Source organism: Lepidochelys kempii, chromosome 11 (genome assembly GCF_965140285.1).
Source record: "Lepidochelys kempii isolate rLepKem1 chromosome 11, rLepKem1.hap1, whole genome shotgun sequence".
NCBI lineage: Eukaryota > Metazoa > Chordata > Testudines > Cheloniidae > Lepidochelys > Lepidochelys kempii.
Genome location: NC_136390.1, coordinates 20,394,384 through 20,411,468, shown reverse-complemented (window position 1 = coordinate 20,411,468; position 17,085 = coordinate 20,394,384). Strand labels below are relative to the sequence as shown.

General features: G+C 39.0%; 1 protein-coding gene across 3 annotated transcripts in view; it reads right to left on the bottom strand.

The window, feature by feature from the left end:
- Nucleotides 1-460: 460 nt before the first annotated feature.
- Nucleotides 461-17,085, bottom strand: part of SPOPL (speckle type BTB/POZ protein like) — a 62,434-nt gene continuing 45,809 nt past the window's right edge. For all 3 annotated transcript variants that reach the window (XM_073305374.2, XM_073305372.2, XM_073305373.2), the window contains 4 exons: nt 16,061-16,183; nt 9,052-9,194; nt 8,897-8,950; nt 461-7,380 (listed from right to left, as the gene is read on the bottom strand). In XM_073305374.2, the coding sequence (XP_073161475.1) occupies nt 7,236-7,380; nt 8,897-8,950; nt 9,052-9,194; nt 16,061-16,183 (465 nt within the window). In that variant the 3' untranslated portion in view covers nt 461-7,235. The remainder of the gene's footprint in view (nt 7,381-8,896; nt 8,951-9,051; nt 9,195-16,060; nt 16,184-17,085) is intronic.

Sequence of the window (17,085 nt, the reverse complement as noted above, 5' to 3'; positions counted from 1 at the left end):
CATAACAGAATCCAGCTCCCACACTTGTATGAGTGTGGACTCTGCAGAGTCAGTAGGAAGAAAGAATAGTAACATACTTAAACTGCCACTGACTTAATTGACTGCCACCATTCTGATCAGTTGGTGCCATATTACAATTCATAGTTTATTGCAATAAAAATTAGCTACATAAAAATAGTTTGTTTCACTGTGTTCCAAAAGTCTAGCCAGAATCCAAAACAAATACCAGTGTCAGGCCCCTATACCTTATTTTGGAATAGAATCTTTCAAAGCAAGGTAAATTCTCTTTACTCCACAGGATTTAGAATGTATTTTGAAGGATACTAACCTAATCTGCAGTGGAATACTTTAGTACTGACTCAAAACCAAAAAGCCTTTCTACTCTTTGTATAAAGTCTTGCCAAAACAGAAATTTTGCAGTCTTGTTTTTCCCTCCCAGGAGTTCCAAATTGCAAAGTCACTTATCTGTCATTTTTAATATTTAAACAATGAAAAATTCAGTGGTACATTGTGCATTGGGTTGTCAACCCTCCAGGATTGTCCTGGAGTATCCAGGAATTAAAAATTAATCTTTAATTAAAGATTGTCATGTGAGAAAACCTCCAGAATATGTCCAACCAAAACTGGCAACCTTAATTGTGCATAACTGAAAACATGGCTTCACATAAACCTGTCAATTTAAAATATTGGATTGAGATAACTTGTTTGCCTGTAGTTGCAATGCCATCCCCTCTTTTCCAGAACACTCAGGAATATTGTCAGCAGAATCTGTCTTTTGTGGTAGCAGTAGAAAAGGAAGTCCCTTGCACAATAGATCTGAACTGCTTTATTCCATTTCTGTGCTTGTATTTCTTCCAGCTTTCTCTAGCAGAAGAATGAATCTTCAAAATAGATGATGCAACAATAAAATAAGCTACTCAGGGTAGACAGTGGAAAATTACAAAAGAGCCTACAAAAATCTGGTACAATTTGAGCAGTCTCCTCAATTCCTGCACGATCATAATTTTAAATATAAAGTCATTTCTGCATGATGCACAGTCAGTTTTATCTTTAATACAATCTGTTAGAAATAAACTCATCCAGTAATATTTGTATTGGAATTTAATTGTCCAATAACCTTGTGACATGCACTGCAAACAACTCCATCCTTTGTAATGGAAGTTCAGACTGACAGATAGAAAACCTCAAAATTAAATGTTTTCAATAAAGAGCATAACCGAGTGCACTGTATACTTGGTTTAAAATAAAGGCTACAATAAGTTACATTACAATCTAAAAACAAATCAACATTTTAGATAGTTAAATTAAGCTTCTAAAACCAGTGTAGGTTATCATGGCTATTAAACAACTACAAGAGCAAGTTATAAAATCCAAGGGAGTAGCATCAAAATATACTGCCACTTCCCATATCTAGCCAATTGTCTAGACTGTTGCACGCTTGGCATTCTGTGTAGTAGGGAAAGTGTCTTATTTCCATGACTTATCCTACCAGCCCCATCAAGATTTGCTACTCTATTTTTTCTCTGAAATTATGAAGTTGAAATAAACATGTTGAAACAAGTAAACTGTTCCCCAAAAGTTGCTGAAGACAATAAATGTTGCTAATGAGACTTGCACAGAGATAAGATCCTGTTATATCTTTACTGTAGAATATTTATGACCTAAAGTATTCGGTGAGGAAAAGCTTTCTTAGATGCCCATCAGTTTCCCAATATGAAACAGGAAGTGACTCACTAGACTTTAGAACAAGAAGAAAACAATTTTGTCTCAATGCTAAATTTAAATCTAGTAAGCTGCACAAAGCAAGGAATTATTGTGAGATGACAAAATAAATGCCTCATCTCCACAGAAGGAAAGATGACTTATAAGGTGCTCCTTGATAAAAATACAGTACGTCTCAAGCAGGCAGAGTCAGACGACTTAACCAGAAGAAAGAGTTTTCTTTATCAACTAAAATGTACTGCCTAGTTAAAGAATTTTTTTGTAATGACCTGCATAGTATAAGCTAAATTTCATGGTACGTTTGTTTTCTGTGCCAGATCAATAAGGGTTGCTTTGAAGTTAACTGGGTGGGGACATTGTTATTAACTGTTGGCATGGACCTCAGAAAGAAGGAAGTTAATTGAGCTCACTAGGTTGACTCCAGAGTGAGGTAACTGCTTAAGACCCTAGTCATAAGCAAAGGGGGTAAAAAGGGCATTCGGTGCTGACTGGTGTCAGGAAAACAGATGTATTTTAAGTTGCCTAGGCATTGCTACACAGGATCTTTCTTTTTGTTACACTGGTTTACTAGATTACCTTTTGGTCCTTGTTAATTGATGTAGTAACTTAGCTCAATAGTGTCCATTTCTGAAAGTTTATCTTTTTTTAAAAGTTTTATGTTTTCCTCCAGATCCAATGTGATTTATTTTCTTTAAATCAGCAATCCAAATAGTTGTATGCATTTTTGCAAATATTAAAAAAAAAAAAACAGGATACAAAATATCTACAATACATTAAATAAACAAGCTATCAATACAGGTTAAAACCAAACATTTTCTTGAAACAAACGTTAATGATGTCACCAGCACATCTGCCCCTCATATATCTATGTCCACTCATTAATTTTCTTAGGCTTTCAATGAGTCTCGTACTATTCTTTTAAGGTCTTGGTTCTGTGGTGGAAATGGAAGACACACAAGGGTATTTTATAGAGCCTCCACTACCCCCTCATTTTTAAACCAAAGGATTTTAGCTTGGATACCTCCCCCAATGATCACCACTTTGGAGGTATTGCATGGGGAGAAGTTGGTCTCTCAGGTAGGCAGGTATCAAAATATTTAGAGTTTTATAGGTCAAAACATTTAAACACCAGCCTGAAGACTAATCAAAAGCCAGTGAAGGTTGTGGAACAAGTTTGCAATATGCTCTCTACTGGAAAAGCCACCAACAACATTCTACACCATTTTAAATTTCTTAATCGTCTTATGTATATATGTCATTAAAATACTCTTATCTCAAGAGAAGAAGCATTGGTAACTACAGTGAGTTCCAAATCCAAAAGAAAATACAACTGGCACAGAAGAATTCTGTATAAGTAACAACTTTATTGTAACTTGATGTGCTGAAATGCAAAAAATATTTTCAGCAACAAGATACAAAAAGTATTTCACCATTAACATCAGCTGATAAAAATGCTGGATGGTTTGATGCAAGTGTTCACATATCTGAATTCTCTTAATCATTTCCACTTCAAAACAGGTCTAAATCATTTCATTTGTTTCATTTCTAAAATAGGACTCATTTATGTTAAGCCTTCTTTTTTGAAGTCTCAAAAACCAGGATTAGCTAGGTTACAGAGAATGATGAAGTCTACCAATGCAGACACTTAAAAAAATGAATTCCCCTTCCAAACTAAGTCCATTTACTGCAAACAAAAGCCAAGTTGCGAGACTAATTAAAATAGACTATAAACTACACACCTACCGTGAGATTAATGCCATTTGAGAGAAAAGTTAATAGTGAATTTTAGTGTAAATTAAAATTAAGAATATTTAATTTGGGCAAACTAGATTTTAACGTTAGTTTTGATAGCCATTAGTTGTATCTCAGCTTGCACGCTAGTATCTTCTATAACAGTAGTCTTATTCCATGAGGGTGGATTATTCTATGAGGGTAGGTGGTACGTAAGCCTTACACTGTCCCTAAACACAGTGGTGAGTTTCACTCTAAATATTTAAATCACTATGAGAATCAAATACTTGAAGTGTAAGACCCAAATCACCCTAGATAACTTAAACCTTCCTTTGTGTTTGCAATTTCCACATTTAAGAAATTACAAACAAAACAAAACAAAAAAATCAGTCTGTAATCATACAACCAGTATTATATTTTTGCAGGAGACCATTATCTAATACACAAGTCTGTAAACCTTGTTAAAAGTTTTAATATTTATTATCCAGACAGTAATCTGAATTTAAGAACCAAATAAGAACCAAGCAAAACATGGTGGAGTTCAAATCAGTATTCCATAACTTGTATCTACTCAACTCTAGTTATTTTTTGTACCAAACAGCATTCTCCTTAAGAGCTTGTGAAATACCTTTTTAAAAGATTTAATATCCTATTAATCTTGTATTCATTGCAAAGGTATACTAGAAAAGGCACGCTGTGTTCATACTTCAGAATGCAGTAAATGGACTATAAAACAAGGATTTTTTTAAAACTTCATTCAAAACACCTCCCCAGAAAAGGTCCAAATGGAAAAGTGATGTAATCAGCTCTACCATCATTCCAACAGTGAACTGAGTGCTTATTTTTAGAAAGTCATTTAAAAAAAAAAAAAGCACCACACACAATTGCAGATACACACACACACACACACATGCAGGGTTCTCCCTAAAAAAGTTTGAAAGTGGTAGCTATTGTATATTTAAGAGACTAGTGTTAGAAAGCAAAAACAAGACACCGTTACATTTTGTGCTCCAAATCCTTTAAACAGACTAAATTTTCAGGATTTCTGTATACTGGCCCGGAAAAACTGTACTTTTATACTAGAGAGAGTTTTACATCTGCTGAACTTAAAACTGGTCATTGTGTTTTTAAAGGACACACTCTTGAGATGTGGGGAATAAAAACAAGGGGCTGAATCTAAAGGAGAAAATTGTTCTGACCAGCTATTTATTTGGGTGAGAACACTGCATGTGGTTCAACCAAGAATGAGAAGGTGAATAATTAGTGCACACTGAAGAATACAGCAATTGTTTTACCTTTTTCTTAAGAGCTGACAAACTTAAAATTATACATAATAAATCAAATACAAGCAGATCAATTGTTGTGATTTTCCATTACTGTACATGGTGTGCACTGCCTTACTGGAAAAATGGATATTTCTACAAATGTAGATATACTTACAGCACAGTGTTTGACATTTTTTGGTACAAAGTGTGCCATTAAGCTTTTTAAAAAAATCTTCAGAACAAAATCCTTAAGCTTCGCATTAGATAGCTGTATGTATGATAGCTGTATGTAATTTAGAACAAGCTGAACTGGACAATCATAATTACAGTATTAAATATTCAAGTCACTTTGTATATTAGAGCTGCAAGTTTCAACAGTGAGCTTGTTCATGATGAGTACGAATATATTAGTTCTAATTTGTAATACGCACTGCAGCAAAAATGTCACTATTTTGGAGGGAACAAGGATCCTTATAAACCCTATTATGAAGAATGCTTACAAAATCTTAATTTAGATGAATATTTAAATAAAAAAAAGGTAAATTGCTCCATAAATAGAGTCAGGTAAGATGCCCCCTGTACCGTTCAGATACTTGTCTAAGAAGATTTTATATTTAAGCCACATTAAGATTTAGTTCAAACACAGTGTGTGCAAGCATTTGGAGGTTTGTTTTTTAAAAACTGGACTGGGCACTTATTTCTGCTTGGTCTATGCTAAAGGTTTACTTGGTAACAAAATATAAAAGCATATATACTTTACCCTCCTAAAACTTCATTAGCATTAATTCTGAGAAATCTTAAAGAACTTAGGAAGGAGATATCTTTTCAGAAGGTAAATCTTAAATTTCATTTTTCATGTAAGTCTATAGGCAAACTGAAGTCTTTATCTTAATATGTTTATAGATTACAGTGAGATCTCCTCTCATTTCCCACTGTTAAATGCAATCTTGCCAAACAAAAAATATAGCATATTACCACCCTTACAGTAAATTCAATGTTATAACTCAGGAAACATTTAGAATGTGCACTACTGCAGATTTCCCCCGCAATTGTAAACAAAGCTATCAAACACTGAAAATGTTGGTATTAAAGCTAAAGTTCATATAATAAAGAACTGGCCCATGATAAGCACTTTACAAATGTTTCATCCTTTTCACATTATGCAGAATTTCAATACCATCCACAATGCTAGTACAACAACTGAAATGCTAGAAAAAGCAAGTCTATGCTTGCAAATACCATCTGACATTTCAGGTACCTATTCTTCCTACTATACGTTACTTCCACTGGTATGAATGGAAATTGTGCACACATGTTGAGTGGAGAACAGACCCTCTTCCAAAGTTTTGTTTCGTCATTCACATGCCTTTCTCAAAAATGTGAAAATATTCAACATAGAACATGAGAGCTTACAATAGTCACGTTCAATTAAGTCTTCAAAGACATGCTTTTCTTGTTCGTAATAAGAAAACTAAATCCCATGTGGCTGTGGGCATCTTAAAATGTATTTAAAAAGTTACGCCACAATTACCGGTACCTCATTAATTCATCAAAAGCAAAATATATATGTACCACACAACATACAAAAGTTACGCATTAAAAGTGCATAATCAGAATCCATTTGGCCCATTTCTTAAATTTACATTTGGTCATTCTATGCATCCTTTACTTTTCTATGTAACCATACATGTGGGATATAAATAATTTTTCTTCAAATACAATACTATTCTTTCTTCACAGAAAAATCTTTAACCTCTCACCCTATTCTCCATTAAATGTAAACTAGTGATGGACCATGAAGAAACACAGGCAAAAGGTTTATTATGTGTTTCTTTTTTAACGTTCGTTGGACAGCTTTGACATACACACAATAGGCATTACAAACTATATTGAAAATACATTTTTGGGCCAAACCATTGCATATTTGCCCCCACAATGAAAAATAAATTATGTTCAAAGCAGTATATTGCCATTAATAGCCTGTTGGCATCCTCTGAAAGTAAACTGGTTCTCCCTATGTATTGTACTTGGATTGGGGGCACATTATGTGCCTCCAGTTCAAGTCCTTTTAAAGAGAGTCTAGTTGAAACCTTCCAGTTAGCACAGAACCAAACTATAATCTTCATTTTTTTTTTTTTTTTTGAAAATAATGGAAGATCCCTTTCAAAAGTTAATCTTCAGTTATCAGCTTTACTGCATTATGGAGCTAGTGCAATCCTGCATAGCCTAGTCAGAAAGACAAGGCACAATAAAAAAAAAAATCAAGATACATTAGACTATATGGACTAGAGAGTCATTGAAGATAATTTAAGGCCTTTCAGTGAATTAGAGAGCAATCAGTCTAATTTAAAGCTGAGGATTAAACCATAAATTATCCAACTGAAAAGCAAACAATAGGCTTTTTCAGCTTCTGTTCTGTGGACAAGGATAACGAAAATTCTTGTTATGGTTTGTGAAAACACCTCTGGACATGGAGGAGTAGAGTCATTTCAGTTTCTCTAAAGTTCATGGAAGATTTCATGACTGCTTTAGTCGTTTGCGTGGAATGCCAAACTGTGGACACTGTGCAGATGCTAATGCTCGAAAGGCCTCTGCCACTAAGTGAGGATGAGAGTGGATCATGGACTTCCAGCCTGCTGTTTCCATTATGTCTGTTGCTTGGCTGAAAACAAAAGGTTTAAGAATAATCACAGTTAAAATTATTTATGTCCATATAATGCTGAATCCTCTAAAAGCTGAAGCCGGAAAATACCTAGAATGATTTGACATGTGGAATATTGTATTTGAGTATAGTTGTATTTTATTTGTAACCAACACTGTATTCGCTTATACTTTAGTGAAACTACAGATTAACTGGAAGAAATATATTTAGCATTGTTCTGTAGCTGAAATTTTCCCCAGAGTGAAATGATCTATGCCATGCCTTCAGCCAAGACTATACACTAATTGTGTGGCAGTCTGTAAGAAGAGTATCAACATATTTTATATGCCAGTTATAAATCTTCACTACTGAGCTCACTGACACTGTGGCAGTACATGCTGTATCCTGAGAGACATATGGATATGAAAACCTTTTGTTGCAGGTGAGTAAAGGAAAGGTACCCTAAGAAACTGTTCAGAAGTTCCAGCTCCCCTGTGCACACTTTGGGAGAACGCAAGAATTGTCAGGCCAGGCCAACTCTCTCCTCAAGACGCACTTCAGTTACAACACTTACAGGAAAGCAGGCAACCACAGAGAGCTAGGTTGTACAACAGCAGAGGATAGCTGATTTTTAAATCTTTGTTTTTAAAAGTTAAAATGATTTGGAACAGTCAAACTATGTACCAGCTAACCTAGCTAACTGTGTGATCTTATCTATCTAGATTCTTATACGGATGCCCAGCACTGGAAATATGTTTGTCACCTTATTTCTACCTCCCCTTCCTGCTTGTCTCGCTTATTTGCTGCCTCTTCTTTCATATTAGAATGAGAACTCTGTCTGCCTGTGTATGTGCAGAGCGTCTAATACAAGAGAGTCCTGATCCTGGCTGGAGCCTTTGTACATTGTCATAATACAAAATAGTAGCCCCACTCCCCACATCTATGTTCCAGCCAGCCGTAGTTGCTCTCTGTTCCATCTGCTCTGGAGTAGGGCCTCTTACTTTGCTGCAGCCTTCATGGGCACAAAGAGAAACTTGGCAGGTTTATATATAAAGGGAGGAAAAGATGCATTTGCACAGTTTGCTGCTGCTCTCTCACTGCTCCCCGCAGCAGCAAACTGTACTGAAGTGAGTAAGTAAAAGCTAATGTTGGCTGCTGTTGTCATCTTCTGGCAGAGGACAGACTGGCTGCTGTTGTCATCTTCTGGCAGAGGACAGACTAGCCTCAGCTCTTCCCCTTTGTGGAAGGGAAAATAAAGTGGGGGAAGAACTGTGGGGAAGTATCCCCCAGAAAGCAAGGCTTCTGTTGCAGCAGCTTTACTTCACTTGCAATCAGCAATTGTCTCAATCATGAGAGAATGAAGGTGGCATTGACATTTACAAAGGATGCCTTCCACTGCTAAACAGACTATAACAGGTTTGTCTTTACTCCCATGGAAGTCAAAGCAGAGTGTTGCTCTCTTGTATTAGTGGGTAATTTGGGATATACTCTTGTGTAGGAAAAAGTAACTTTAAACTTTGTGAATCATTTTACTTACTTGCTATTCCAGTTTTTCCCATCTTTACACCCAAGTTGTCTAAGAACACTGCACCTATGACAGGGGAAGTTATACAAAAACATTTAGAAGGAAAGGATATTTAAGTACAGATATTTAAGGCATTATTTCAAGTGTAATAAAGGAACATTACTTGCCTGTTAATAAAATCTATTGCTTGTGCTTTCAACTGTTCTGCGCTGTGCAAATCTGCGAGGATAAGAATGTCAGCAACGTTTTCTACTGAGAGGTTACTACAGAGTGCCTCCTCACACATGACCTTCAGCCGTTCCAGTGCATACTAATGAAAGAAAAAACTATACTAATCATTCTTCACACTTATTCTTTCTGCTGTAATCTGTAAAGTACAACAAATCTAAAACACAATTTGCCCCACTCCTGTGACGTGCTTAGCACCATTCCTGATGATTGACTAGTGTTCCTCACAGGAGAGACTTATTAAAACTGCTACCTTAAAATTAATTTATTCCCCCCCTCCCCCTGCACTAACGAAGAAAAGCTGAAGAGAAGCCATAAATAATAATATTATTTAAATATTAGGATTATAGGAACTGCAATATCAGATCAGACCAATGGCTCAATAATCCAGTAAAATATTTCACAGTGTCCAGTCTCAGAAATTTCAGATAAAAGTGCAAGAAGCCTCAGAGGAAAATTATATAAAATTCCACTGGAGGGGAAGGTTCTTCCTAACCCTTGCCAGTGATTTGCTTATTCCCTAGCTAGAACATCCATAATTGCATTATTAGACATAACTCTTTTAAACTCCTCCTAACCTTATTATTGCCACAATATACCATTGAAGGTAAATTCCAAAGGTATACATGAGTCCCCAAAAAACCCTGGTCAGTTATAAATTTGTTGTATTTCATTATATATGTTCAATAATTCTTGTACAAAGAAAAAGGGTGAATAATTTCCCCATTGAAAGCTTTTTTTGTATACCTTTATAGTATCACCCACTCTTTCAGGGAGAAACTGATAGGTACTATGTAAATAAAGTATCACAATCTTTGTCCTTAATTTAAAGAATTCCAAACTTGAGTCACATAATACAGCATTTTTTCCATGCCTCAAATCATTTAGTTTTCCCATCTCTGCACCTCTCATATATCTGCTATATTATTGAGATAGGGTGACCAGAAGTGAACCCAGCAATCTAGGTAAAGGTATGCTATTGATATGTAAAGGAATCATTTTGTGTATTCTCTTTCGTACAGTTTGCTTTTTGACCACTGCTGAACATTGAGCAGGTTTTCATTAAGCTGTACATACCACCACCCAGATCTTTTTTCTGTGTGGTTACTTACTTTAGAATCCATCATTTGTAAAAGTAATTCCAAAGTTTCCATGACAAATTTAGAAAGAATCGCTGCACAAAATAGCGAAGCTGCCACATGTATTTGTTACTTTTTATTTGCATTTTATTTATATTAATATTTATCTGCACAAAGGAAAACTCTACCACTTTATTTTATTTTAGATGTATTGTTGTACTGTTTTCTAGGGTGCTTCTATTTGGATTATATAAGTAAAAGCCAGTTATGATAAAGCCATCCCTAGCAGACAAGACAGAAGTTTAATAGAGTTGCTTTTGTAACATTGCAGAACTACTTTTTCAGACTATTATTTTTCATTCATGAGAAAGGCAGAGCAAGCAGCCTTTGGCAGTTTCTAGTTATTACATTCTCTGTATTTAGCAATCATGCCTTGGATAAAAGTCTTCATTCATACAGAAACACTACTTCTCCAGTTCTCTCCACACTTGAGTGCCTTTTACATCTGTCTCAGACTCAATGAGATCTTGAAGATGAGGCACTGTCAGAGAGAGTATGAGGAGAGAACTAAACTACTGCATCATCCAAGCCTGGATAGCACTAATCCAATAGTTCAGAAGGCATAAAGTTTTTGACAGATTTAGCCATGAAGGGGCAAATCAGTGCTGTGTGTATGTTAAAGAAGGTGCTAGGGTTGATCATGGGAGCTACAAACCTTACTTCAGTACCAGAAAAATTACTTCAAAATATAATTTCAGGTTACTATAATAAACAAACCAGTACAGATTCCATAAAAAAAATCTGCTTCTCTAACCTAGTAGGAGTCTATATGCAAAGTCAACTAAACAGTTGGAGAAGGACCTGGTAACACAGCTACACTATTGGGCATGATATCAGATAAAATGTAGACAAGTCTAAGGTAATGCACCTTGAAAGGAACAAAGCTAACAGTTCACATATGGCTGGCTTTTAAATTATTTATACCCACTTAGAAGAAGATAACTAAGCTCTGGTCTACACTACGGGGTTAGGTCGAATTTAGCCATGTTAGGTCGATTTTAAAATGAATGCGTCTACACAACCAAGCCCGTTCCGTCGACCTAAACGGCTCTTAAAATCAACTTCTGTACTCCTCCCTGGCGAGAAGAGTAGAGCCAAAATCAACCTTGCTGGGTCAGATTTAGGGTAGTACAGATGCAATTGGACAGTATTGGCCTCCGGAAGCTATCCCAGAGTGCTCCAATGTGACTGCTCTGGACAGTACTTTGAACTCCAATGCACTAGCCAGGTACAGAGTAAAAGACCCGGGAAATTTTGAATTTCATTTCCTATTTGGTTAGCGTGGAGAGCTCAGCAGCACAGGTGACGATGCAGTCCCCCCAGAATCACAAATGAGCTTCAGCATGGACCGAAAGGGAGACACTGGTTCTGACTGCTGTATGGGGAGAAGAATCTGTGCAGGCCAAACTCCGATCAAAAAGGAGAAATGCTAACATATATGCCAAAATCGCACAAGGCATGATGGAGAGAGGCTACAACAGGGACACACAGCAGTGCCGCGTGAAAGTTTAGGAGCTCAGGCAAGCCTACCAAAAGACAAAGGAGGCAAATGGTCGCTCCGGGTCAGAGCCACATACATGCCGCTTCTATGATCAGCTGCATGGCATTCTAGGAGGGAGACCCTAGCACTACCCCACCACTGTCCGTGGACACCTGCAAGGGGGGAGTCTCACACAACAGGGAGGAGGATTTTGTGGATGAGGAAGAGGAGAATGCGCAGCAGGCAAGTGGTGAATCCGTTCTCCCCGGCAGCCAGGACCTTTTCATCACCTGGAGCCAATACCCTCCCAAGGCGGGATCCCCGTCCAGAAGCCGGAGAAGGCAGCTCAGGTGAGTGCACATTTGTAACTTCAGTACAGGGTTTAAAAGCAATATGTTTGCTGTTTAATGTTTGATTTGCCCTGAAGAATTGGGATGCATTCGGGGCCAGTACAGCTACTGGAAAAGTCTGTTAACGTGTCTGGGGATGGAGCGGGAATCCTCCAGGGACATCTCCATGAAGCTCTCCTGGAGGTACTCTGAAAGCCTTTGCAGAAGGTTTCCTGGGAGGACTGCTTTTTTTCGTCCTCCACGGTAGGACACTTTACCACTCCAAGCCAGTAGCAAGTAGTCTGGAATCATTGCAGCACAAAGCATGGCAGCGAATGGTCCTGGGTTTTGGTTGCATTCAAGCGACATTCGGTCTTTATCTTTCTGTGTTAGCCTCGGGAGAGTGATATCATTCATGGTCACCTGGTTGAAATAGGGGAATTTTTGTAAGGGAACAATAAAAGGACCCCGTTGTTGCTGGGTTGTTTGCACTTGACTAAAAGGGATCATCCCAGAGAACAGCCATGTGGTGGGGTGGGGGGAGGTGTGTGCTGCACATCCACACAAAAACCACAGCCCCTCCTTTTAAAATGTGAAACCCAACCGGCATTGCTTGCTATGGGAAAGGATGGTGCTGCAGTTTGAAACCATTCCCACATGTTATGAAGACGGAAGAAGTCAACCCCGGGTACCAAAAGGCTTACCATGGCTGCCTGGAAACCAAATTCTGATGCCCAAATGTGTGTGATGTGTCACCACACCAGCAGGCGCTCAAATATAAAAGGCAAAATGTGACCTTATACCTAAAGCACATGTGCTGTGAATTGCTTGATTCACTGTGAAAGAGTCTCCCTTTTGTTCTCTGAAATGTATCTTAAATTTTACTCTCCCTTTTTATCTCCACTCCCCCCAGTGCAAATGTTTCTATGCTCCCCCTATCATCTGAGGTTATCGCAGATCAGAAGGCGAAAAAAAAACGCACTTGCGATGACATGTTTTCCGAGCTCCTGCAGTCCTCCCGCACTGATAGGGCACAGCTTAATGCATGGAGGCATTCAGTAGCAGAGGCCAGGAAAGCATTAAGTGAGCACGATGAGCAGAGGCAGGAGGTGATGCTGAGGCTAATGGGGGAGCAAACAGACATGATGAAATGTCCGTTGGAGCTGCAGGAAAGCCAACAAGAGCACAGACCCCCCGTTGCATCCATTGTACAACTGCCTGCCCTTCTCCCCAAGTTCCATATCCTCCTCACCCAGATGCCCAAGAATGCCGGGGGGGGGGGGAGAGCTCTAGGCACCCAGCCACTCCACTCCACTCCACAGAATGGCCCAAAGAACAGAAGGCTGTCATTCAAACAGTTTTGATTTGTAGTGTGGCTACAGTAAGCAATGGGGCCTTGTCCTTCGCTCCTCCTGCACCCCACCCCACCCCACCCGGGCTACCTTGTCAGTTATCTCACTTTTTTAAAATTAATAAAGAAAGAAGGCATGGTTTCAAAACAGTAGTTACTTAATTTCCTTTGCCAGCTGTGATTGAAAGAGGGGGGTGGTTAGCTTATAGGGAATTAAAATCAACAAAGGGGGTGGGTTTGCCCAAGAACACACACACACACACACACCTGTCACACCGTAGCCTGGCCAGTCATAAAACTGGTTTTCAAAGCCTCTCTAATGCGCAGCATACCTAGCCATGCTCTTCTAATCACCCGAGTGTCTGGCTGCTCAGAATCAGCTGCCAGGCTATTTGCCTCAACCTCCCACCCCGCCATAAACGTCTCCCCCTTACTCTCACAGATATTTTGGAGCACACAGCAAGTAGCAATAACAATGGGAATGCTGGTTGCGCTGAGGTTTAACCTAGTCAGCAAACAGCACCAGCGAGCTTTTAAACGTCCAAAGGCACATTTTACTACCGTTCTGCACTTGCTCAGACTGTAGTTGCACTGCTCCTTACTACTGTCCAGGCTGCCTGTGTACGGCTACATGAGACATGGGAGCAAGGGGTAAGCTGGGTCCCAAAGGGTAACTATTGGCATTTCAACATCCCTGACGGTAATTTTCTGGTCTGGGAAGTAAGCCCCTTCTTGCAACTGCTCGAACAGCCCCGAGTTCCTAAAGATGTGAGCGTCATGCACCTTTCCTGGCCATCCCACGTTGATGTTAGTGAAACGTCCCTTGTGATCCACTAGTGCTTGCAGCACCATTGAGAAGTACCCCTTGTGGTTTACGTACTGGTTGGCAAGGTGGTCCAGTGCCAAGATAGGGATATGTGTTCCGTCTATCGCCCCACCACAGTTAGGGAACCCCATTGCAGCAAAACCATCCAGTATGACCTGTGCATTTCCCAGAGTCACTACCCTTGATAGCAGAAGGTCAGTGATTGCACTGGCTACTTGGATCACAGCAGTCCCCACAGTAGACTTGCCCGCTCCAAATTGATTCCTGACTGATCGGTAGCAGTCAGGCGTTGCAAGCTTCCAAGAGCTATCGCTGCTTGCTTCTCAACAGTCAGAGCAGCTCTCATCTTGGTATTCCTACACTTCAGAGCAGGTGAAAGCAACTCACAAAGTTCAAGGAAAGTGGCCTTACGGATGCGAAAGTTTCGGAGCCACTGTGAATCATCCCGTACCTGCAACACTATGCAGTCCCCCCAGTCTATGCTTGTTTGCAGGACCCAGAATCGGCGTTCCACTGTAGCAACCAGCTGTACTGCCGCCATGATGTCCCAATTGCCGTAGCCCATGCTTCAGCAACGTCTGTGTCCATGTCCTCATCACAAGCATCATCGTGCTGGCATCTCTTAGCCCAGTTCTGCACATACGTCAGGATAATGTGAACATTGTAAACACCTTGCGCAACAGCAGTGGTGAGCTGAGCAGGCTCCATGCCTGCCAAGGTATGGCGTCTGCACAGGTAACCCAGGAAAAAAGGTGCGAAACTATTGTCTGTTGTTGCTTTCATGGAGGGAGGGAGGGAGGGAGGGAGGAAGGAAGGAAGGAAGGGAGGGGCGACTGACGACATGTACCCAAAACCACCCTCGACAATGCTTTTGCCCCATCAGGCATTGGGAGCTTAACCCAGAATTCCAATGGGCAGCGGAGACTGCGGGAACTGTGGGATAGCTACCCACAGTGCACTGCTCCATAAGTCAATGCTAGCCACAGTATTGAGGACACACTCCGCTGACTTAATGCACTTAGTGGGGACATACACAATTGACTGTATAAAATCGATTTCTAAAAACTGACTTCTATAAAATCAACCTAATTTCGTAGTGTAGACATACCCTTAGACTTCATAGTGGACAGCTAGATGAAATTTCAGCTCAATGTGCAACAGCAGTGGAAAGAGCAAAAGATATTACATTTGTACAGTATTTTTAAAAGATTTTGGAATAGTATGTTAAAATATGAAATGGAATTAGATCACCTTGAATACTGTGTTGTTGTTGTTGAAGTCCCCCTTTTCAAGAAGGGCAGAACAGAAGGAGGAACATTTCAGAGGAACAGTGAAAGTATTTAAAGGGTAGGCTTAAAGGGTAAATATTTAAAGGCAAGAATTAGGTACAAGAACAGATTTGAACTATTTAGGGTACTGAGGAGACAGAAAGATGACAAAGTTATAGAAGTAGTAATGGTTTAGAGAAGGCAGTCATTAAAGCCCTGTTATTTATCCTGTCTCATAATACAAAGATCAAGAACACACTTTTGTCATTACTGATCTTCTAAAGGATATTTAATGCTCCTCCAATTTCTTCAGAAAAATCTTGGTAGTACATACTCCCAGCAGCCATGGAAAGTTTTATATTTTTCTAATCTTCCCACCATTTAAAAAAAAATAAATCTTTCTCCCTCCAAGCCACTCCATTTCTTATATCTGTTGGTGCATCTGTTTATTTTTCTTCGACATCAATTGTGTATTTAAACAACTGAAAATATATGTTTTTAGAACAGGGATTTCTAAAACAACAATTCTGAGGACTTTAAGAGCTAATTACTTACTTTGTCTGCAGCTGCCAACAGGTTGTCAGCCATTTTGTCAAGGTTTGGCGCTTTCCCTGTGTAAATGAATCTCATCATTTCTTTAAAAACCTCAGGGTCTACATCATTTATTTCTACACGATTCTATTGAATAAAAACAAAAAAAGGAAAACCATAACATCTATAAATTTTGGAGTAAAAATTTAAGATCACCTGGTTTGCTTATTACAAGTTTTTATTTCATATCCATCATATAGAACCTTACAAGGTTAAGTTGGCACTTCTAGATTCAACTATAGACCTAGAGTCAAGCTCCTCCTTTGCCAGCAGCTTTATAAGTTAGTCAGACGGACATCATAGCTCCTTTTAGACATGGCTGGATTTGTATGGAATCTGCAGTGCAAAAGTATATACAGAGAATCCTAAATATGGTCTATGGAATTTTTAAAAATACATCCTGGCCTGGATTTAAATCCATCAACATTTCTTTGAACAGAAGAGACTAAGTACTGGAGAGAGCAAAAAGTTAGCCAGCAGCAAACAAGAGAGTTAGCTTTAATTTGCTCAGTTTAATAGGGCCAATTTGTTCTGAAAGTGATTCTCAAAGGAGGCCCGGCAAAGACTGTATTTGTACCTCACCTGAATTCTACAGTTTAGGACTCTCCATTAAGAAATGCCTGGCCCTGGTCTTTGCAAGTTAGAACCTGAATTTCACCAGCATCCCTAAATACAGCTGTTGCAGTAGGATAGCGTGTTGAGACACAGGCCGTAAAAAGACAAGGACCAGGATCTTGAAATGCATACAGAATTGGAAGGCCATTATGCATTTTGAAGTAGCTGTAGTTTTTAGTACAGGGTCCTCCTCACCTATGGGATTCACTTACAAGAGGAAACATCATTGTACCCATCATTGGACTCCAACTGAGAACCTTCAGTGAAAATGAGAACTGTCCACTAAAAATCCTTTGGGATCTACCCAAGAGCAAAGTGTGAATCCACATTAATGAAATTCCACCTACTGCTGCTGCTGCACCAGGCAAGCTCTT